The sequence below is a fragment of the Ammodytes marinus genome (genome assembly GCF_949987685.1).
Source record: "Ammodytes marinus genome assembly, chromosome: 4".
NCBI classification, from domain to species: domain Eukaryota; kingdom Metazoa; phylum Chordata; class Actinopteri; order Uranoscopiformes; family Ammodytidae; genus Ammodytes; species Ammodytes marinus.
The window spans coordinates 16,308,532-16,333,561 of NC_137233.1; the positions used below are offsets into that span (position 1 = coordinate 16,308,532).

The following is a 25,030-nucleotide window of genomic DNA, read 5'->3' on the forward strand; positions in this document are numbered from 1 at the left end:
GTTCGGCTTAATTTGATGCTGAAGTACTTCAGAAATTGTTTGAAAAACTGATGTCCAGAACTCAGTCAAGGTGGGACACAACCAGTACATGTGAAAGAGTGATGCCGGTGCGCTCTTACAGCTATCACAGGTCGGGTCTACATCGGGGAACATACGGGCTAATTTAGTTTTAGATATGTGGATACGATGTACTACTTTAAATTGCACAAGAGCATGTCGGGCGCACATGGAGGTAGAGTGTATCCGATCCAGAACTGAATCCCACATGTGATCTGTGAAGGCAGAACCTAGGTCTTGCTCCCACAGGGTTCTTATAGCTGCTAATGAGGGGCTATGCAACTTCGAAATAAGGTTGAAAAACACAGAAATTGAGCCTTTTAATGTGGGGTTTACAGAAAGAAACAAATCGACATGATTGGCTGGCGGTTTATAAGGGAATTGGGGAATTAACTTCTGCGTAAAATGCCTGATTTGCAGAAATCGGAAAAAATGTGTCTTTTCGATACCAAAGTTTTTTGTCAATTGAGAAAAACTAGCAAATAGATCATTAATAAATAAATCACCGATGCATTTTAAGCCTTTTTTATGCCAGATCTTGAATGCACCATCCACCGTCGAGGGAGTAAACAAGTGATTAGCTGCAATTGGGCTGAAAAGTGAAAAATTCTGCATTCCAAAATTCTTCCTAAATTGGGTCCAGATTCGAAGGGAGTGCTTAATCACGGGACTACTGTTGGGAATAGCCGAAGAGAGTGGAAGTGCGGCACTTAAGAGGGCAGATAGAGACAATGGGCTAACAGCGCTCGACTCCATTGTTACCCAGACTGGGGCTGAGTCGTCAAGGTGAAAATGCACCCAGTACACTAAAGAACGGATATTAGCAGCCCAGTAATAGTATTGGAAATTAGGGAGGGCCATTCCACTTGTTTGTTTGGGTCTTTGAAGAAAAGCTTTCCGTAACCGAGGGTGTTTACCATTCCAAATATAATTTATCATTAAAGAGTCAAGGGCCTGAAAAAAGGATTTGGGGAGAAAGATGGGGAGACATTGGAATAGATATAGGAACTTTGGGAGTAATGTCATTTTAATTGAGTTTATTCTACCTATGAGAGAGAAGGCCAGAGGAGACCACTTCGATAATATTTGCTTCGCCTGATCCAATAATTTGAGGAAGTTCGATTTAAATAGGTTTTTAAAATTTCTGGTAAAACATACCCCAAGGTAACTCAGATGATCTGTCACCACTTTGAGTGGGAGAGCTGTATAATCAAGTTTAAGAGCTTCTTTATTAATCGGAAAGAGTTTGCTCTTACTCAAGTTAAGTTTATAGCCAGAAAACTGACTAAAGACCTCCAACACAGAAAGTGCCTCCGGTAAAGAGGAGGCTGGCTTGGCGACAAACAAAAGTAAGTCATCGGCGTATAATGATACCTTATGTTCACTTCCTCCTCTCCATATCCCCTGAATCTGTTTGTTACCGCGAATGGCAATCGCAAGTGGTTCGATTGCAATAGCAAAAAGGAGCGGGCTCAAAGGACAACCCTGCCGGGTCCCACGGTGCAGATCAAAACTACTTGAGTAACGGCTGTTTGTTAATACTGAGGCAGAAGGGCATGCATATAATAATTTAACCCAAGAAGTGAAAACAGGACCCAAACCGAATTTTTCAAGGGTGAAAAACAAATAATTCCATTCTACTCTATCAAATGCTTTTTCAGCATCCATAGAAGCGAGGCATTCTGATTCAATATTTCTGGGGGAATATAAAATGTTCATTAGCCGGCGGATATTATAAAATGATTGGCGTCCCTTTATAAACCCAGTTTGGTCGGGGGATATGATAGAGGGGAGAGCATCCTCCAATCTGTGGGCGAGAATCTTTTTTTAAAGTATCTTCACATCCGTATTTAATAGTGAAATTGGTCGGTATGATGCACAATCTAGAGGATCTTTATCCTTTTTTAACAATAGGGAAATACAGGCCTGATAGAACGAAGGCGGGAGTTTACCTGAGTCAAATGAGTCTGAGAATACTGAACATAAAAAAGGCGACAATTCGGCTGAAAATTTCTTAAAAAAGTCAGATGGAAGTCCGTCTGGACCAGGAGATTTGCCTGATTGCATAGATGTTATTGCTGCAATAATTTCCTTCTGAGTAATAGGTGCCTCAAGGCTATGTCTCCGGTCTTGAGAGAGGGAAGGCATGTTTAGGTTACTGAAAAAGGTTTCCATCACCGTTACGTCTACTGTACAATCAGAACTATACAAATTTGAATAGAATGTTTTGAACTTTTCGTTTATCAATTTCTGATCTGATGTTGTACACCCACTGTCTGTCCGTATTCCAGGGATGAGTTGCTTCGCTCTAAATCCGCGCAGTTGATTGGCCAGGAGTTTACCAATCTTGTCACCATGCTCGTAAAAAGTACTTCTGCTCCTAAGCAACTGGTCAGCAACTTGACGAGAGGAAAGAAGGTTGAATTCTGTCTGAAGTTTTAAACGTTCTTTGTAAAGTTCAGGTGAAGGTGAATTAGCACATTGTCTGTCTATGTTCAGAATCTGATCAGCTATTTCAGTTTGTTTCTGTTTTGTACACTTATTTTTGTATGCTGCAAAAGATATAATTTCACCTCTCAAATAGGCTTTCAGGGCTTCCCAAATTGTTGCATTGGACACATCTGGTGTTTTATTTATACTCAAAAAAGTTTTAATATGTGTAGAGATGTGTGAAAGAAAACTCTCATCTGTGAGCAACAATGGATCCAGTCTCCACTGCCTTCTTGTATACTCAACGTCAGAGAAAGCCAGTTGAAGGAGCAGAGGAGCATGATCTGAGATCACAATACTTTCATAACTGCCTGACTTTAGGTCTGGCATCAATGAGTTATCGACAAAAAAATAATCAATTCGGGTGTAAGTGTGGTGGACATGTGAAAAGAATGAGTATTCTCTTCCTGTGGGGTATAAAAACCTGTATGGATCAGAGAGGCTATAATCAGCAAGAAATGATTTGATATAACCTGCAGATCTGCTAAGAGTGGCAGGTTTGGGGGAAGAGCGGTCTAAGACTGGATCTAGATAACAATTAAAATCCCCACCAAGAATAAGAGAATGGGAATTGAGATCAGGGAGTTGAGAAAAAAATCTCTTAAAGAATTCTACATCATCAACGTTAGGCGCGTAGACGTTGGCCAAGATGACTGATTTATTGTAAAGTTTGCCTGAAACAATAATAAAACGTACATTTTTATCTGATATAATGTTTGAGGACTCAAAAGGAATATTACTATCAATAAGGATAGCTGTGCCCCTGGCCTTAGCCCTGAAATTAGAATGAAAAAATTGTCCACGCCAGCATTTACTTAGTCGCCCATGGTCAGAGTCATGTAAATGGGTTTCTTGAAGGAAAACTATTCCAGCCCTGAGCCGTTTTAGGTGGGTTAAGACCTTACCCCTTTTCACTTGGTGATTTAGCCCCTTGACATTCCAACTAATTAAATTAACCCTCTGAGCCCTGAGGGCATTTTCTCGATTTTACATGCTTTTATAAATTACCATTTTAGAGGGCAAGTAGATAACATAATACCCAGCTGATTCATATTAAAATGTTCAGAACACTCTCAGCTCTCAGTTAGGAAGGTTCAATTTTGCCCTAGTCCAATGTAAAAAAAAAATATTTTGACATAAATGTTGAAATTTGAAGTCCGATTTTTGAAAAATTTCGAAATTTGTGTGAAATAATACCTTTATTCATCTGATTGAGTTATTTTGGCTCTTGAAATTGCTTCTCCAAAACATTAGCTTCTAAAATGTACAAGAATGTTTCCATAAAAAGGTTGGGAAGAGCAAAAAACATGACTAAAATGATCTTTTTGTCCAAACGTTTTTTGGTTTTTTGGTTCTCGATTTTACATGCTTTTATAAATTACCATTTTAGAGGGCAAGTAGATAACGTAATACCCAGGTGATTCATATCAAAATGTTCAGAACACTCTCAGCTCTCAGTGAGGAAGGTTCAATTTTGCCCTAGTCCAATGAAAAAAAAAAATATTTTGACATAAATGTTGAAATTTGAAGTCCGATTTTTGAAAAATTTCGAAATTTGTGTGAAATAATACCTTTATTCATCTGATTAAATTATTTTGGCTCTTGAAATTGCTTCTCCAGAACATTAGCTTCTAAAATGTACTGGAATTTTTCCATAAAAAGGTTGGGAAGAGCAAAAAACATGACTAAAATGATCTTTTTGTCCAAACGTTTTTTTGGTTGAGATCTAAGGGCATTTTCTCGATTTTACATGCTTTTATAAATTACCATTTTAGAGGGCAAGTAGATAACATAATACCCAGCTGATTCATATTAAAATGTTCAGAACACTCTCAGCTCTCAGTTAGGAAGGTTCAATTTTGCCCTAGTCCAATGTAAAAAAAAAAATATTTTGACATAAATGTTGAAATTTGAAGTCCGATTTTTGAAAAATTTCGAAATTTGTGTGAAATAATACCTTTATTCATCTGATTGAGTTATTTTGGCTCTTGAAATTGCTTCTCCAAAACATTAGCTTCTAAAATGTACAAGAATGTTTCCATAAAAAGGTTGGGAAGAGCAAAAAACATGACTAAAATGATCTTTTTGTCCAAACGTTTTTTTGGTTGAGATCTAAGGGCATTTTCTCGATTTTACATGCTTTTATAAATTACCATTTTAGAGGGCAAGTAGATAACATAATACCCAGCTGATTCATATTAAAATGTTCAGAACACTCTCAGCTCTCAGTTAGGAAGGTTCAATTTTGCCCTAGTCCAATGTGAACAAAAATATTTTGACACAAATGCTGCAATTTGAAGTCAGATTTTTGAAAAATGTGGAAACTTATGTGAAATAATACCTTTATTCACCAGGACAAATTGTTTTGGCTCTTGAAATTGCTTCTCCAAAACATTAGCTTAGCGAAGGAATACAATAATTGACTAATGTTAACATGCTAATACTAAAATAAAATATGAATAGTGTGGATGCAGGAGAACTTCAGATGCTGCCAGAGGAAGGACCTGATCCACACCGTCTCGTCTCCACCAGGGAAAACTGGAAGAGAACAGACAGACAACAAATGAGCCAAGAAAAGTGAACAGGCATGAAAACAAAAAGACTATCCTGCTGAGCGAAAGCATTATCCCCATTTACAAAGCATTAGCTTCTATAATGCACTGTCATTTTCCCAAAAAAAGTTGGGAAGTGCAAAAAACATGACTAAAATCAAATTTCCCAAAATACAAATAGTCTCTTACTCTACTTTGACCACATATGAGGAATTAAGCAAAATGAGACTGAATAATGACTTGATACTAGTGTTGTTTTTGTCAACGAAATGTATGACAAAATATCGTCGTCAACGAACATTTATCACGTGACAGAAACGAGACGAGACGCAACGTAAATGGTGGTCATGTGACGAAGACTATAATCAAATATATAATGCTTTATTGTTGACTAATAAAAACGGGACTAAATGTGGTTTACAAAAACAAAAACTGACATTACAGCATCGTAAGAGAGGCCGTGTCCGGAGGGGATGTCACTTTTCCCTGTGTAAATGTTAAAATCTATGGTGTAGCCATTGCTTGAGTCCGCCAAAACGAACAATTTGAAACCCCACTTAGTAGGTTTGGCCTTCATGTATTGAGTAATTCCAGTTTTAGCCTTTGAGGCAACCATCCTTTCATCCACAGCTAGGTTTTTGTATGGATGAAAATAGGTCTTTGCTGCGGTTTTGATCAAATTGAGGAGAGGTTTGACCCTGAAGAGTTTGTCGAATTGTGGCGTTCCCTTCTTCCTATCATTGTTTACATCTTCATCTGGATCACTTATGTGTAAGTTCCAGGAGATGACACCAAATCTGTCCCTACTCATGACTGTTGCGGCAAATGGACAGGTTAAACTGTGGTTCTGCCTCCAGTAATCAGCAATGTGGTGTAGTCTAACCAGGGCCATGTAAAAGAGGAGTCCAATGTACTTGTAAAACTCCTCAACTGTCAAATCAGTCCATTTAAACTTTTTACCCATGGCAATTTTTTTGGCAGCCTGTTTATTTGTGTTGCTACAGAGTGTGTGTACAGTGTGTGCAGTGAAAAACAATTTGAAGAGCTCAATTGGTGTGTAGAAGTGCGTGCCTAGCTGTGGGCCAGGGGTGCGTGCAGGTTGAAACCTGGAGACAGGAGGAGCGGTGTCCTGGTCTTCCTCAGTCTTCCAAGCCCGCTGCTGCGTAGGGGGTGCTGGTGGAGTTAGGACACGGGACCTCTTTGCGGGTGGTTCTCCTCTTCTCCTGGACCTGGTGCTGCCACAGATTCACAGAAATCAGTCTCATTATCTCATAACAAAAATATTTAAACTTCACAACTTGTATTTGCAAACAACAGTGTAATAAAAGTCGATGCAAAAACATTTCCATTCTGTACTATTTGTAAATTGTAAAGGGAAATACTTTTACACAGAATACACATCTATTACTATTATTTTCAAACAAAAGTAAACAAAAGTAGTGCTATCAATAGAGAAATCAGTCCCTGTAATGTCAAGAATGCAAAATTCAAGCTATCTTACATTTACACACAGAGCTTCATTTGCAATTTCTAAAATAAATTATTATACCCGTTTATAAACAGCTGTATAGCCTACTACAGTTTGTTTGTTTCTCTCTCTCTCTCGTAACTTCTGTCTCCTCCCCTCAGCCAGACTAAATGATGGCTTCCCATCTCCCACAACAGACAGCGCTGTGTGTGTGTGTCAAAATATTGACACACACACACACACACACACACACACACACACACACACACACACACACACACACACACACACACACACCCCGGGTGTCCATTTATGCGAGACAGCTAGCAAACAAAATTGAGACACACGGGGAAGATTGCTTACTTTTACTTGTTTTCAAACTATTACTTGTTTTCAAACAACAGAAGGCTGGCGACAAGAGTATACAGCTCTGTCACGTCAGTTCCAAAAAAAAAATCGGTCACGTCACGGACGCAACATTCAAGCTAGTTTACATGTTCACACTTAGCTTCCATTACAAAAACAGACGTTTTGTCAAATAAATGCTCTTACCCGTCTTCAAATGGATCCATGTCACCTTCATATTCCTCTTCGTCAAAGCCCTCAATGTCAGAATTGGCGTCTTCCTCTGAATCTCTCAGCTGTCGAACATCCGCGCCATGGTGAAATCGAAATTAGGAGCATGATAGGAGTCCTTTGTTCAGTGATTGTGTATGTTTGACCTTAGTGGGAGGTCCTTAGTGATTACACTAAGTTGATTGGATGGTTTTTCACAAAATATGACAGCAAGCAGCTCTACCAATCACGCAAGGGAAAGGGCCGATGACGTTTTCGCAAAATGTTGATTGACAAGCGGCTCAGCCAGTAGCGCAAGGGAAAGGGTTGATACATTTTCGCGCCTCTCAGCAACATATCTCTGGCTGTGAGTCACGTAGAATCACGCGAGAATATGTCCCGGAAAGGGGAGAATCTCAGCTTTCCGGTGATATTTAAACCACATTGCTGCGATTTAATAATGTTAAATAATGTATTAAAACATAACGAAATCACCGACAGAACGCCATAGAACGCAGTACTGCGGGCTCCGATTGCCCTTCATCTAGCTCAGTTGTAGTGAGAATAAAAAGAGTTGCTCCGATAAGAAAAAGAGTAGCAAAATATACAGAGGAGAAGAAAACACACAAAAAACAGCTAAACCCCCAGTTAACACCAACCCATCCCTCCCAGAACCCACCCCATGTATTGCTCTGAACAGCAAACCCCAAAAGACCCTTACTAGTCTCACAACGTACAATTAACTTCTAATATCAATTAGGTAACCCTGCAGCTTAAACATACTCATGAACTGAACAGAACACACAATGAGCAATGTACAGGTTCAGCTTGCCACACTTGTTATGGCTCCAAGGACTTTTTCCATTTAGGAGCAGTAATCATTCAAAACTTATCCTCTTAAGATTCCAACAACACAGGATCAGAAAGATAAATAAAAATAAGCCTGGCATGAGACAGAAACCCCTCAGCACGAGTCACAACAAGGCCCTTGAGGTTAAATGTAGGCTATGTGAATTTAACAGGCATAGGCCTCATGACAGTTAGGCTGTATTTCAGTCAAACGTGTTTGTGCAATATGAGGCATTGAGTCAAATGATCAAACACAGTCAGTGAGCCAGGCATTATGATACTTATCCCCTATCCCCTGTCGGCTGAGGCTATTCTCTGAGCATATCGGTGTGCTTCATTTGGGTCGGTGAAGACGGTGTCAGTGCCATCGTATGTGACACGGAGCTTGGCCGGGTATAGGAGCCCAAAACGAACTCCTTGTACATCTCTTAGGATCGCCCTCGTCTTGGAGAAAAGAGCTCTCTGTTTGACGACCTCGGCGGGGAAATCCTGGAAGATCCTTATCTGCTGTCCCTGGTATGATAGGTTCCTATCCTTCGCCACTTTACGCAGTATTTCCTCCAGTACATGGCAGTGGTGCACCCGCAGGATCAGGTGGCGTGGTGGTCCGTGGTCGTCCGGTCGGGTCCTAAGCGCCCTGTGCGCTCGGTCAAGTGTGGGCTTTTCGTCCAGAGCGAGAGTATCTTTGAGTAGCTGCGCAGTGAAATCACGCACACTTTGTCCATGTTCCGCTCCCTCCTTTACCCCGGCTATTCTCAAATTTTGACGTTTTGAGCGTCCCTCTAAGTCCAGACACTTTTCCGACAGTTTTGACACCAAGCTAGAAAGGCGTTCCACTTCGGCGTTTAAGCTGTCTGTAGCGTCGGAGCTAGTAGTAGCCGCTAGCTCTAGCTCTTGTATCGTCTTGCTGTTAGAGAGGGAGGTAGCTTGAATGGCTCCTAGCTTACCGTTGAAATCCGACTCCAGTCGTAATATTTCCCCTCTCAGGGTCGTGGTTACGTCTTCAATGCGAGAGTCTATTTTAGCACATATATCCTGCTTCATTGTGGAGAGTTCTCGGCGGAAGGTTTTAATAGCTTGCAGAACCGGCGTTTGGTCCGTTTGTTCCTCGTCTGCCGGGCTCTCCGGCTCAGGGGAGCTTGGGGCTTCTGCGCGGCCTTCATCTCCGTCTTTCTTTGATTTCTTTTTGTTTGGCATAGTGAACTCTTTCCCGTTAACGATTGTATCGTTAATTTTTCGGTCTCTCGGGTATATTACTGTAGTAGTTATAAGCGAATTCTGTTCAGTTTTTGGTATTATTTGTTCGGAAGAGTGCAGAGCAACCTAAAAGTGCGTCCTATCCCTCCATAGCGCTACCGGAAGTCTAGATCAGGTACCTTCAAAATGCATTATTACCTGTTTAATAAAGGACATATTAACCTTAATAAGAATTGTTCTTAGAGCATAGAAATGCATTATTACCTGTTTAATAAAGGACTTATTAACCTTAATAAGCATCGTTCTTAGAACATAGTTAACTGCTAATAAACAAATAATAAAGGTGTGTTCACCTTCATAAAGCAACAAACAATCCTTAGTAAAGGTTTAACTATGACATAATAGGTAAGTTAGTAAGACTCAATACATGGGTTTGTAACGCTTTTATTAACAGCTATCAGAAACTCATGAGACTTTCATTAATGCTATTAAGCAATCAATAAATAGTTAAGAAGTTTCTCATAAGTGCTTATAAAAGTCTTATAATCACACAGTAAACATGTTTATTGTGTTATTATTAACACTTAAATATAGTCTTATTAACACAAACTGATGTTAATAAGCATCTTATAAGGTCCTTATTACCTATTAACTAAGGCTTATAACAAGAACCTTAATATAAAGCGTTACCATATACACAGATAGAGGGAGGAAGAGATAGCTTTATTTTGCTTTTTTACTTAAATTGATCATTGATGGCTTTAGACTGACTCCTGCTGTCGCAAGCCTATCAGCTGTTGTTCTGAACAGCTGTTACACACGGAGGTGAAAACGAAATTGAAACTTAACTATCGCCTGGCTGGGCTGACATAAAGTGGAGCAGCCAAATATAGCCTAAACTAATAGGCCTAAATATTGTTACAAAAATACAGGCAATGTGTTGTGTGATTTTTGTCAGTAGCCTACAGTAGACCTAGAGGCTGGCCCCGATCGCCACTATCTGTTCTGTAATACACGATCGCCGATCACGTGAACACACAGGCGTCTTTTTTTTTTAGCATATATGTACGGTGGCCCTGAGAGGTCACAGCACGCAACATCAGAAAACACATGCAAGAACACAAAACACCAGGGGCCTATCCGAAAACTTTTTTTTGCATAGGAAATTTCCTTTCCTATCGAGATGACCCGGAAGTGCTCGGCAGATAGGTGATCCGAATAACCAAAATGCTTAGGAAAGGCATAGGAAAGGAGCCTCGATTCATCCTTTAACCCTCCTTTAGCATAGGTTACTCCTGGCTAACCTATGCTAAAGGAAAGGAGATAGTGGTATCCCATAATCCTTTACGGCGGCAAGATTTAAAGCAACAGGCCACCGCCGGAGTTTACCGACTCTACACGAATACGAACGAGAGGTAAAACAGAAGAGAGGAGAGGAGAAGAGAGGAAGATTTAACTCGGCTAAAACAAAATACTCCCCCCCCCCCCCACACACACACACACACAGGCTAAAGATAATAAAGAACTCATAAAAGACCAACATCATAATAGTTATTTTCGTAGCACATAATTTACACCATAAGAAAATAAAATACCAACTTCACATTTAATGAAGTTACTGGGGGCAGTTCATTTCAACATCAACACAAGTGTAGCCTCTTTTTATTCCACATGTGAATTGGGATATATGGGAGTGATTCTCACTCTGTTGGCGACAACCTGATTAAAATCAATATGAAAAGAACGCATGGATCAAACGAGCGCTTGTTGTAGTCCATTTTCGGAGAATAGTGAAGTTTCACGCTAGTGACTCACGTCAGCAATACTCGCCGTCGCGCAATGACGTCGGTTAGGAAAAGTGGAGTCGAATTAATTTGAAACAGGACTGTCCTTTCCTATGTTCGATAGGAAGCACCTTTCATCTCTCCTTAACCCCGATGACGTTTAGGGGTTAAGGTATAGGAAAGGAGGCTTATAGGTTAGGAGATTGGACTTTTCGGATAGGCCCCAGCAAATTAGGCCACAACACAACGGAAATAGGCCACAACACGACGGAAGTGTTTCCAGAGGACACTTAAAAGTGATGCACACGTCCTGGCAGGCTTGTTGTTTACGCATATTTTGACTATGATTTTGACTCACAGTGCTATTAAGGTTATCTTTCCGTCTACACTAGCCTACTCTGTGTAGACGGAAAGATAACCGGCAATCTAAAAGTGTGATTAAAGCCGTTTACTGGACTGTGGAGGAGAAGACTGAGACACCATCTGTCCGAAATGTAAGTAGCCATATTTTTTAAATAATCATGGCCCATTGTTAGTTGAATGTCTGTGATGTCCTTTATCATATCCCTCCTATAATAACCAACACTGACTGAAATTAGATAATGCTGTGGGGTTTAGTAGTTAGCGTTAGCGTCCGCTAGCTTAACCGTTAGCTTTAGGCTAACCGTTTGAGCTGTGGAGTCTTTGGCAATGACTGTTGTCGCCTGCGGCTCGTTTTTGTAAACTCACATTAGACCTGCAATGAAGGTCCCTGTGTTAAAAACAAATGGTGAAACTGACTGGTGTGTTGGAAACTGTAAAGAGTATTTGTTTTAATAGCTTCAGGCTGCTACCTGCTAGCAGTCTGACTAAGCAGTCTGACTGTATCTCCAGTGTAATGTGTATACAGACAAGAATACTCTAAGTTGCCTCTGCTGGTGTTTGTTTCCTGTCCAAACATCACATTATCACTCAGAACTAGTTTCTTATTGAGCCAGGGCTATACTGAATTTATTAGTAGCCTATCTTATTTTATAATGGAAGAAAAAACTAATCTCTGTCTGTAGCTTTGCCATAACTACAGATGTATGATGTACACGATGTTACATTGGATGTGCCATGTTTTACAGATGTGAGTGACCTGAGGGAGCCTGTGTTTGATGAAGTGTCCGTTGACCCACCCGGACCTTCACACAGCTATCTGTTCCATCAAACACAGGCTCCCTCAGGTCACTCACATCTGTAAAACATGGCACATCCAATGTAACATCGTGTACATCATACATCTGTAGTTATGGCAAAGCTACAGACAGAGATTAGTTTTTTCTTCCATTATAAAATAAGATAGGCTACTAATAAATTCAGTATAGCCCTGGCTCAATAAGAAACTAGTTCTGAGTGATAATGTGATGTTTGGACAGGAAACAAACACCAGCAGAGGCAACTTAGAGTATTCTTGTCTGTATACACATTACACTGGAGATACAGTCAGACTGCTTAGTCAGACTGCTAGCAGGTAGCAGCCTGAAGCTATTAAAACAAATACTCTTTACAGTTTCCAACACACCAGTCAGTTTCACCATTTGTTTTTAACACAGGGACCTTCATTGCAGGTCTAATGTGAGTTTACAAAAACGAGCCGCAGGCGACAACAGTCATTGCCAAAGACTCCACAGCTCAAACGGTTAGCCTAAAGCTAACGGTTAAGCTAGCGGACGCTAACGCTAACTACTAAACCCCACAGCATTATCTAATTTCAGTCAGTGTTGGTTATTATAGGAGGGATATGATAAAGGACATCACAGACATTCAACTAACAATGGGCCATGATTATTTAAAAAATATGGCTACTTACATTTCGGACAGATGGTGTCTCAGTCTTCTCCTCCACAGTCCAGTAAACGGCTTTAATCACACTTTTAGATTGCCGGTTATCTTTCCGTCTACACAGAGTAGGCTAGTGTAGACGGAAAGATAACCTTAATAGCACTGTGAGTCAAAATCATAGTCAAAATATGCGTAAACAACAAGCCTGCCAGGACGTGTGCATCACTTTTAAGTGTCCTCTGGAAACACTTCCGTCGTGTTGTGGCCTATTTCCGTTGTGTTGTGGCCTAATTTGCTGGTGTTTTGTGTTCTTGCATGTGTTTTCTGATGTTGCGTGCTGTGACCTCTCAGGGCCACCGTATATATGCATCTAATCCGCGGTTCACGTGGGTCCCAAACCGTGAGGGTTGGTCCGAATGGACCACGGATCAACCGTGATCCGTTGCACCATTAATTATCTCCATCAGTTTGTTGACACACATTCACGTCATTAGCATAGCTGCTGGCTGAGCCAGAGACACTTGTTGGATTGACAGTAGGAGCTGGAACGTTACCGGTTAATGATGTAGACAGCTGTTCTTCCGTCTAAGGTCCCGCTGCCACCGCGCTGGGTGCTGTAAAAAAGCTTAATAGCTTCGGCAGCTTTGATATTAAGTCCTGACTTTGGTCCTTCTTCTGTTTGTTTTGTGACCCGCTCTCGTATGTTCGCTTCATTTTGGTATAGGTAGGTTAGGTTTATCTCGTCTCTCTCTTCTCCCGCTATTTACTTTTTTGGATTTACGCGTGAACGTGCAGCGTCATGAGCGTAATGTGTAATGGAATAGTCCATGTAGTGCAGACTGAAGGGGGGTGCACGGTTGGCAGAAAGGCCGTCAAAACGCGAGTAATTAGACATCCCGATGACACTATTGTGAAGAGATTTTTTATAAAATACAATAGATATGGGGCAAAATATAAAGAGGGCATTTTGGGGGCCCCAAAGGGGCTTATGGGGCTCCAGGCAATTGCCTGGTTTGCCTCAATGGACGGCCCGCCCCTGATCCTAGTTAGTCTTTATAAAATCCAGTGTTTCCCCTGTCAGCTCCATCCCCGTGTAACAGATACCCTGAATTAATTCCTGAATAAATTTATACATTCATGGTTATTATTTTGATCATTGATCATTCTCAATCTATTGTCTGTCTACTTTTTGTAGCAGTAACAACATGTGACTGTACCTGTCTCAATGTTCCCGGAGTGACAGTCACAGTATACACCATCCACAGAGGAACCATGAGTGTTGAAGAGAGAGTAAAGAATCCTCCAATGGTGTAGCCCCACCAGGGGTATTCGTAAGTGTTGTTGAATTTGAGCGGGCTATATTTGACAATGGAGAAGATAAGTGTGCACTAAAGTATAAGAGAAGCAAAAAAACAGAACAAAACAAAACAGATCATTAATTTGTACAACAAACTCACAATTGCCTACTTTGTATTACTTTCATTTCCAGGAGAAAAAGAACACAATAGAAATTGAGACTCAGCACTCTGTTCAAGCGGAATACTAGAGTAAAACCTTAGTTGTACTTCAACTATCCAGTCATATTCAATCAAGTCTGCACAACACCCTCCTGTTGTCAGTCTTTCTGATATCGTAAAGCCAACACTGTTTGCTACTGCAGCTCCATTATCTGCCCCAACCTTTTCTATTTTCAGTGTTGAAGATTTTGGTATTGTTGACTTTGCTAACATCTGGGGCCTATTGCATAAAACTAAGATAAGGGATTAACCTAGGATAGTTCAGTTATCCTGGCTTGCGTTAGCCATGATCCGGTTGCATAAAAGCGGAGGGACATAAGTTACCATGGAGATTTATCCTTTACGTTTAGCCTGAGGGGTATACTACAAAGCGAGATTAAGGTCTGAGCGAGGTCTGTTGAGTCTAAAGCCAGAGTTTTCAGTGTCACGAAAGGTGTCTCTCTTTTTACCTGGCTAGATCACCGTGGTAACAGAGGCTGCACGGCTAACCTGCTCAGACCAGTTTTTGTTCCAGAGTTTGAGCTTAAATTCGGCTCTTAGAGTGCTGCCCTTTAAGGAAACTACACCTTTTGAAATCCCAGACCTGACTATATTGTCTGAGCGATACCTCTCACTAAGTAAACTAGTTAAATCAGTAAACTTATTGATCAGTAAGTTAATAGTCTCGCAAAGCCAGACCAAACTACAGCAAGTAGTATGGTCTGGAAGCACTCCGTTTAGAGCCGTCTATTCGGGGGGAAACTGGGCTGGCCTGTTTTTATTTCTTTAAACCAATCACAATCATCTACGGCGGGGCTAACCCCGGGAAGCAGCCAATGGAGGCGTAGCGTTGTTTGCCGACGCCAGCGCTTAATAGACGCTGGCTGAAGTGGTCAAGCCAGACTAGTAAGTTAATGAACGAAACGAAGCCGTGACATAAGGCTTACAGCAGAGTGAAATGTAACATCGCGCTGCGGCTTTTTGACACATACATAGTTATTGATGCAGAAAATGTAAAATAGCTTAGACCTACTGTATGCAGCGCCACTATGCTCTCACCTCAAATGATTTTACCTGGTGATCTACACACACTGGCTCTTAATAAAGCGTTCTATAAAATCACAGGTTGCAACATTATTTCACTGAGGGCTTCTTTCTTTATCAGTAGCGATTACAGTTGGGACGTGACAGCTGTCACAGTTCGGACATCGCTGCAGACTCGCAGGTTAAGCTTCTCACAGTAGATTCATAAAGACTACAGGTTTTGTATCCAGGCTATTTATTTTAATGGTATTTATAAGATGCAAATAAAGGGCTATTAGCCTAAATCAAAATTGTATAAATTTTGATGTGGCCCAAAACTAAAGTGATTTTCCACATAGGATATGCTATTCATTAGGGGACAGTGTCAGACTTAAATCAGATTCTTAAGTGTAGGATTATCAACTAGGCTAAATGGTGTACTGTTTAAATCCGAGTTCAACCTTTAATTGCTTTATAATGTCACGTTACGCACTGCGAGAACGATCTGTAAAATAAATTAATCAATTCAGTAATCAATTTTCTGAGAACATTCCACTCTCTCCTTATTTGCAGTAAGAGTTTTTTCGGCTCTCTATTTTCTGCTGTTCTGTGATCATTCAGACTGACACTCTTCCTCTTGAGTGAAGTCAGCGACGCACTTTTTTCTTTTTCTTTTTTATACTGAGCTGCTCGCAATCAGTCCGTTTGTGTAAAGTTAGCGGCACAAGATCAGTCCAGTCTGTGCGGAAGCAGAGTCAAATGACGGGTCAAACGCCCCCTTTCATGGGGACGCGCACAGAGCCTGAAGCTGAAACCCTCGTTCAACATAAGAGGTTGATAACTTCCTTCGTGATACCAGTTAGCTCTGAGCGAGGGTATGTGTCATGTTGAACCACATCTAAAAAAGAGGGCCGGGTGTTGTGCCGAATTCCCACTCCCCCGCAGGATCCCACTCCCCTCTAGGAGGCTTAAACGCACCAGGCTTCTCATGGTGCGTTTAAGGACAGCTCAGAAAAATGTGTTACGATATAACAAATGGGTCTCTCTTGTAAATGAGACCCTGGGTCTCAATGAGATTTTACCTGTATAAATAAAGGTTAATAAAAAATAAATAAATAAAAAAATTAATTAAGTGGTTGTAGAAAGTGCGGGGGACAGAGGGCACAAATCGTATAGACTCTCAAGTGCAGCACAACATAACTTATATTTTGATGAAACATGAATTAAATAGCCTACGAACAGTTTCCTCAAAGCCTAAGACGAAGGAACTTGGCTTGTAAAAATCGCCTCGGTTCGTCAAACTACAACTAGCAATACGCTAGGAAGGCAGTGGGGAGTGGGATCCTGCGGGGGAGTGAGAATTCGGCACAACACCGGGCTCTGGTGAGTTTGCCTCTCTGGTCGGGACCAGGCTAAACGTAAAGGATAAACTTATTCTGTTGCCTGATTGGCTCAGTCAGCTGTCACTCCAATCTGAAATCAAGGTGTTTAACAGTTATTCCATGATCTTCTGTGTACTGCTTTATTTTCATTAACCTGTTTTAAGGTACCACATAAAAGACTGCATTGTCATTTAGTTAAATAGTTCTTCTTTTTTATTTATTTATCCTGAACCATTTATAATTAACTTAATTATAATTAGATTAAGATGCAATGATATAAATTATAATAATTTATGTGTTAGTCTGTTCATATTGCAGGCTATATTTATACAATTGATTATCGATGGCAGATGACGTTGCATATGTGGGTCAAATAAATTCACTTTGTACTTATAACTATATCGAGGTGCATCTAAAACAAAATTCAATTAAAAATTCCTTTTTTCTGTATTGAATTCAAAAAGTGAAACTTAAATATATTCTATAAATTCATTACACATTAAGTGAAATTAATATAGAATAAACATAATTTTCAGAAGGTCGACATTTCTGTATTATAAATCCTTTTTCTGATTGGTTGTATGTAATATTCTAATATTTTGAGATACTGGATTTTTCATACCATGATCAATCAATCATCCAAAAAAAGGCCTGACATTTCACTTTATGTAATGAATCTATTAAAGTTTCACTTTTTGAATGGACTTTCCATGATATTTAATGTTTTAGAAACTGTCAACTAGTTTATCATAAAACAATGCAGGGACATCAAGATCAGTCGGCAGAGAATACATCTGCTGTATGAAATGAACTGCCCCCTGATTTACGGTTTAATCTAGCAAGGCATTGTGGGAAAATGGGCCGTCTTTTCCATTTTTACATCAGTAAATCTGTCTTCGATCTCTGGGTCTACTTCTGAAAGCTGTGGGCTGGCACTTAACAGAATTACTTACACCTGGCTTGATAAAGCGGGCCCTTTTGATCCTGGATTGGCGTTTATGCAACTGACTGATCCAAAGTGCCCAGGCTAGACTTTGTCAAGGCTGGCTTTATCAATCATCCTGGATATCTTTATTCCACTTTTATGCAATAGGCCCCTGATGTCCATGTATGTCAACATTGTATGTTGACATCGCTCTTTGAGCTTTATGTGATGTATTTTATTTGTTTTTTAGATTAATCCAACAGTACATCAGTTTGCATTACAGTAGTGGTAAAAAAAAATCACTACACTGGTTACCTGTTGTTTCTGGAATTTATTTAAAATGTGTATTTATATTGTATTGTAATTATGTTTGTATTTATAGTTATTTGTTCTGAAGATTTATTATTGCCCCACTCACGCTCTGAAATTTTCAGGAGAATCTTTTCTGGTGATCCCAAGGGTGACAGAGCCTTTGTGGTCAGAGCTCCTGGAAATTGGAATGGCCTTCCTGAGATTGGGGCTGTACATTATTTTGAACTTTTTAAATCATTCATAAAAAACTAATTTTTTAAAAAACTGCTTTTCAGTAAATTTCATGTATTTATTTTATTCTTACTCTATTTGTATGTGCATGTACTGTGTGCCACTTGTGTTTTTTAATTGCTTTAAAAAGCACTTTGTAACTGTTTTTGAAAGGTGCTCTATAAATAAAGTTTATTATCATTATTATATTACATTTAGAACTTTTGTTTTAAAGTAAATGTGCTGATGACCACTACTGATTAAAAATATCCCAAAATGTTAGTTCTTTGGATCTTTGTATAATGAAATTATTCTGTAGGAGAAACAAAACTGGTGATGAACTCATAACTTCACAGATTCCTCGAACAATTCATACAAAATGGTATTGAATAGCCTTGAGCTGCAAAACAGCACCCCATCAATGCTACTGGTTTCCATCTGGTTGAGACATGGACAGAAGTCTCTGGCAGCTGTCAGATACACTTGCTTGTGAGTCCAACATGAACACATTTACAATGCAGGCAGTCAGGCCTACATTTCCAATACTTACAGTACAGATAGCTGGTGTGAAGTACTTCCAACAGTATTTCATAAAAGGCCAAGGTTGATATCCGATCATGTCCTTTATGTTATCATATTGACGATCTGCACCTACAGAACATACACAGTTTAAGTTACATCACATCCAACACAGCTGTCCTTTAAATTAATGCTGTAAGACAGTATAAGGCATTTAAAAGTTTTCCTTACCATATACCCATCCAATACACACAGACTGAATAACAGCAAAAAGCAGAAGTGTCATACCACTGCATGCGTAGTAGTCAAACAGCTGGAAAATATAAAGACCTCCCTGCAAAAAATAAGAAACTGGGTCAAAAAAGCTAAACCATAATGCAAAGAAGGCACATTTATTCTACAAAAATGTAACTGTTCGTGTAAATATGACCTTTATTGCTTCTGCTTAAAAGAAGATACATTTGACTTGAAATACTTTTCAAATTTTTCTTTAGGTCATTTGTACTCATGTATGCATTAGTTACAGCTGAAAAGAATCAGATATATCAGTGTAAGAAAGTTTTTACCACTCACCTCTGTGACCATCAGAAGACCAATAAGAAAACTTCCAACAGAAATGGCGAGAAGAAGGAGTTTACGATGACAATTGTTTTTAAAGAAGGCAGGATACATGTCTGAGATGTTCGTGACCAATGACTCTTGATATACAAACTACAGTATGAAAGTAATATTTGCATTAATACAAAATATGTTCATAATGATGTATGAATCTAATTATATTTCTGACATTACACATATACTTGATATATAGTCCCACCTCACTGTCTAATCCTAAAAAGATGATCATAATGAAGAAGAAAATAGCCCAGAGCTGGGGAAGTGGCATTAAAGCCACCGCACGAGGATAAGCAATGAATGCCAACCCTGGACCTGCAAAGGTACATAGAAAAATGTATCATATTCTCAAACAATTGAAACACTATCAACCTGTGTTTCTGTTGGGGATTTTTACAATGACATACCTGATTCAGCCACTATCGATACATCCACACCTTGTTCCTTTGCCATAAAACCAAGGACAGAAAAGATGGCGAAGCCAGCTACAAAGCTTGTTACACTGTTTAACAGGCACAGGTAAATGCAGTCTCTGTTGGTAGAATATAGGCAGAATTATTAAACCTGTGATGCAATCCAAACTACACTAAATAGTTTGAACAAAACTGAATAGTGCAGTGAGAGTAGATTAAAATAATAACACACCTGTAACAGTTGTTGCTGTACTTGTTGTAACTTCCTAAAGATGTAAGAACACCTGTACAAACTCCATATGAGTAGAAGATTTGGCTGCCAGCATCCATCCATACCTGAGTGATATGGATAAGTGTATGTTAAGTTTATAAGTTTGCAAAAGTTCCAGTGTACCTAAGAGTTATGTGAATATACCACTAAATGCTACAAAAGAGGACACACTTTTAATTAAGTTATATGGCAAGTCACAAAATGGTTATTGCCAAAGTATTTAATTTGTTTGCACAAATTTCAACAACTCAAGTGGCATTGACAATTTTAACCATGTTTGTCAGGGCTATGAATTCTCCAAGGATGGCAATCATTTTTCATTGGTTCATCATAAGTTACATCACTACCCATTCGCCCATATGGAACATATGATACCACCTTGATTTTACTAAGCAAATACGTAGGAGACCTCCATCGGTGAAAAACTGCAGGGATTTATATGTTTCAGTTGTCAAAAAGTAATTTAACCCTTACTGATGCAGTGACTAACTTATTTCTTAAACAACCATGTCAGAACACATACAGTATGCTGTAGTTTTGGGAAATATGTTACTCTGTTTCAGAAGGGTGAAATTATTGGCCTGCATCAATAAAACTACTTAATAGTAACTACTCCCGGCTATGTTTAATAGTGAATGAACGAGCATTTCCACCTGTACAATGCAAAGAGAACATAAGAGATATGGACAATACAGCTGTGCAGCCTTAAGATAACCACTTATCAGTTAGACAAATCAGAACAAAAGGCTTCAATTTGCCAGGGAGCATAAAGACTGGACTCTGGAGCAATGGAAAAAGGTTGTGTAATCTGTTGAGTCCAGATTGACCCTGTTCCAGAGGGATGGGTGCATCAGGGTAAGAGAGGTGGATGAAGTGAGGCTCCCATCATGCCTAGTGCCTACTGTACAAGCCTGTGGGTGCTCTGTACAGTATGATCTAGGGTTGCTTCAGTAGGTCAGGTCTAGGTTCCGCAACCTTATCATGTGCCTAACAAAGCTAATACAATTGTGCCACAGCGAATGGGTACCGTAATCAAAGCTAAAGATGGTCCAACGAAAAATTTGAGTTAGTGACGTTTTGGGGGGCGGGGCAGTGTAATGGAATGTAAATTGTTTTATAAATGTTATCTAGTCATAGTAGACGTGTAACTTTTCATATTGCGCAATCATCCACAAGACAACATTTGAGTTGTTAATCCAATATGGTGTACAACGAAATACCTGGAAAAATAATGACTTACCATCAGCCTTAGCTGTAATTTTTTGTTTAGTGGTAATTAGAAAGTGTTAGCATGTTAACATGCTGAACTAAGATAATGAACATTGCAAACATTATCCCTGCTAAAGATCAACATTTTTGCATTGACACTGGGAGCCTGTTAGTATAGGATGGAGCCTAGCTGTGGGCTAGATTGAGTATTGTTTGTGATTATATATTCAAGCACTCGAAGCACTTGGTTGAGTTTAAGGAAAAATCATGCCTCTGGATCAGTGAGGCGAGATAGGTCTGGGTAGAGGTAGAACATTATTCCTTCTTTGGCCCCCGGTAATGTAAGACCACGAACCAGCAACACCACCAGCATTAGATACGGAAATGTGGCAGTGAAATAGACCACCTAAGAAAGAACCAACAAAACATGTTTGCCAAATTTAAAAAAATAACATCCAGTATATTAGGAACAGGATATACATGAACTAAGTCATTAAATAAATGTACATTATGATTGAACTGTACCTTTCCTGTGGACTTTACTCCATTCCAGACACAGAAGTAACACAATATCCATGCCAAAATTAAACAAAGGGCCAGGTCCCAACGAATATTGCCAATTTCGTCAATTCCAGTGGAAAGGCCCAAGACTCTCCTCCTGTAACAAAGTCTATTAGGGCACAGAACAAAAAGTGCTGCCCTTATATAATGCTTTAATTCATACTTACTCCCAAAATTCTATAACTGAAGACGAGGTATTTCCATACAGATGCTGAGAGGAAATTTGATTGTTGCCATGTTCAAAACATCCATCTCCCATGAAAGAATAAAAGAGGTTGTGAAATTTGATAAACAAAGCTAACACATTGCACCGTTTCATGTGTTATCGCTGGAAAAAAAGTATTGGTACCTGTGTTCCAGCTGTTGTTACAGCTTGCCCAGGGAAGCTCAGACCTGAAAGAGGAAAACAGGTAGAGAAACGCCCAAGCCAGTATGATGATGTAATACACCCCAGTGTACAAAACAACCACTTGGCTCCCGTAACCTAAGCCTGTAACAAGATAGAGATGTCACATTGTATTAGCATGAAACAACACCATTAATGTTAGGATACCAAAGCAGATTTTCAAAATCACACTTATTCGAGAAATGTTTATTTCATGTTTATACATTAATTACATTGAAGCAGCGCTTAGACATATTTTTGGCCATTTAGATGCAAATCTTCTCAACACACACACACACACACACACACACACACACACACACACTTGACAAATGATGGTGAGTAGTTGAAAGTAATTTTGTACATTTCTTCAGGTAAAGTAGTTCTGGGGCTCTTGTACCTTATTTAGTTTTTTCCAGGGAAATATTGCACATTTTGTTCAGTTGGTCGCCAACTCTTTTGGTTCGTGAACTTTTACAAATAAATACATTTGTAGTTGTGACTTCTTTTCATGTTTCAGATGTGTATGCCTTGTTGGCAGTTTCACCAAAGAGGCATTTTAAATAACTATTCAAGACCCAAATAGGTTAAAAAATTCAAATATACACACAACTATTTAGCACTATAAGTGACAACAGATCTTTTATTGCCTGCTAGACAAGCGTCATATATGGCTACTGCAAACACTCTTACAATCTAGATAACCCTTTTTGTAGCTGATAAATAAAAACAGGCAATAAACACTTACCTTCAAAAAGAGGACAGATTTTTTTCCAACATGTTATTCCACCCTGGCTGGTGTACTGGCCCAAAGATATCTCCAGGAAGAACAGTGGGATGCCACAGGTAAACAAAAACAATACATAAGGTATGAAGAAGACCCCTAAAAAAAGAAAAGGAAATATCTACTTACCCTAATAAATTGATAAAATTGCATTAAATGTTCCCTCACAATTATTAATGATTTGTAAAGCTGAATGCAGCAAGACAGAAATAAGAGCTACATTTAAATTCTGCTTGTCTTTTAAAGTTTGTAATTATTTTCACATCAATAAATCATAGTTACTTTCTAATAATACTGACAGAGTTCACAGGTGTTTGTCATTATTGGCATTAGCCCAATGTTGCCCTTAAGACGAGTTGAATTATAAGCCGTGGCCAGGCAGACTGCAACTACAACTTTTTCACATGATATATACCTGGCCACGACAAAGATTTACCTCCTCCATTTTTGTAGCAAAGGTATGGAAACCTCCAGACGTTTCCCAGGCCAACGATGTGTCCGGCCACAGCCAGGATGAACTCAATCTTACTGCCCCATTGATCCCTCTCCTGCGGTTTGGGCTGGGTCTTTCCTGCTCTGGTCCCAAGGTCCATGATCACCTGTGATCCTTGTTTTGAAGTATTGTGTCATATATAGTACTGTCTGCTGGGATATGTGTTGGATTCCATTCAGTATTCTCAGAAAGTCAAATAAAAGGTTTCTCTCCAATATTATCAGGTTTCACTTAATATGTATTATTTCCTGGATGGTATACCCTATGCTCCATAATAGATACTTGCCCTAAACAGGGCCAAACTAACCTTCAAAATAAGATATCTTCAGCATACGATATTATAGCATTAAGAAACAAGACTATAGTTTGCAGTCATGCTAGTGATATAATACTAGAATTCTATTGAAAAATGTGGTAAAGGAAAAACTCTGGTTGTAACTGCAAAAATAACTGAATTAAAGATTTACATTACCTTATTTGGAACAATTGAAGTGCTTACTCCTCCGCAAATAGTTTTCTGAAGGAAAATAGCAGACCCTCTCCAAGATTCAGTTCGGTGAAAAGGGTATCAGAGGAGTGGCCACTCAGACTAACATAACCAGTCTTTTCTTTAGAAACCGTAGAAACCACTAAAACAGGGAACACACACACATTGTGCTCATTCATTCAGATACAAAACATAAGGTATTAAGAAAACAATTTAAAAGGAAATATTGTTTTTGAAGTTCCTATGATTTGTTTACTCAAACAATGATTTGTAAAAACAATGTATTTTAGACGACAAAAATATCCATTTATTTCAACACCCTCTCTTCACTTTCGTATCACATTGCATTACAAAAGAACAAAGGTATCTAAAGAGTGGATATGATTTCTCACCTTTTGTCCATTTCAGTGTTCTCCTAGACAATTAATGCCAGAAAGGAGCCATGCATTGTATTTGGTTTATAGTGGACCTTTGGTGTATTTGGATAATATTACATAGGTATGTCTAAATACTGCTAAATAAAAGACTGTTACAGATTGATTTGTTTGTTGAAAGAACTTAATGGAAATTTTAAATTTTTTGAACATGTAAAACATTTTAACATTTGTCCTCTGGGAAGGCCTGAGGCTGCCCACACAAATGTCTGGGCCCCTGAAAACCTTCAGTTAACGGCCCCCCCTTACTCATGCTTTACTTGTATCAATGCATGTGCATGCGCTCATCCCTAAATAAACACATAATGTATATTTATTTGTAGAGAGACTAACTATCTTATCAATCAGGTACATGCAGCGACAGTTTGGGGAGCAGGGGCTCATTATTATTATTATTATTATTATTGTTGTTGTTGTTGTTGTTGTTGTTGGTGGTGGTGGTGGTGTTGTTGTTGTTGTTGTTGTTGTTGTTGTTAATAATAATAATAATAATAATAATAATAATAATAATAATAATAATAATAATAATAAATAGTAGCACATTTCTGACTAAGCCTAGCCTACCTACCAATGTTATACATTTTGGGGGACAGAGGGAATAGTTTTGATGAGAATGTAGAACTGGGTCTGTCTTTTTGTTTTCAAATCTTATCTACACCGTGATCAATTTAAATATCTCCTTTTTTGTGTCCTATTTGATAGAAGAAATGTGTCAACACCTGCAACAGAATTCTGGGAGTAAGTGTTACTCCC

General features: G+C 39.2%; 1 protein-coding gene and 1 long non-coding RNA gene across 2 annotated transcripts in view; both read right to left on the reverse strand.

The window, feature by feature from the left end:
* LOC307249702 (sodium- and chloride-dependent GABA transporter 2-like) overlaps positions 1 to 23,456 on the reverse strand; it is a gene marked incomplete at its 5' end in the record, with an annotated part of 34,036 nt that extends 10,580 nt beyond the window's left edge. The window contains 13 exons of the mRNA XM_080026552.1: positions 13,976 to 14,146; positions 18,657 to 18,757; positions 18,857 to 18,959; positions 19,199 to 19,336; positions 19,443 to 19,555; positions 19,648 to 19,772; positions 19,886 to 19,989; positions 21,405 to 21,539; positions 21,659 to 21,791; positions 21,862 to 21,946; positions 22,044 to 22,184; positions 22,828 to 22,962; positions 23,300 to 23,456. Coding sequence (XP_079882678.1) covers positions 13,976 to 14,146; positions 18,657 to 18,757; positions 18,857 to 18,959; positions 19,199 to 19,336; positions 19,443 to 19,555; positions 19,648 to 19,772; positions 19,886 to 19,989; positions 21,405 to 21,539; positions 21,659 to 21,791; positions 21,862 to 21,946; positions 22,044 to 22,184; positions 22,828 to 22,962; positions 23,300 to 23,456 — 1,641 coding nt within the window. The remainder of the gene's footprint in view (positions 1 to 13,975; positions 14,147 to 18,656; positions 18,758 to 18,856; positions 18,960 to 19,198; positions 19,337 to 19,442; positions 19,556 to 19,647; positions 19,773 to 19,885; positions 19,990 to 21,404; positions 21,540 to 21,658; positions 21,792 to 21,861; positions 21,947 to 22,043; positions 22,185 to 22,827; positions 22,963 to 23,299) is intronic.
* LOC307249929 lies at positions 4,491 to 7,260 on the reverse strand. Its single transcript, XR_013844855.1, has 3 exons — positions 7,120 to 7,260; positions 6,206 to 6,334; positions 4,491 to 5,085 (listed from the first exon to the last, which is right to left on the reverse strand). It is a non-coding gene; the product is annotated as an uncharacterized lncRNA (long non-coding RNA).
* Positions 23,457 to 25,030: the final 1,574 nt, after the last annotated feature.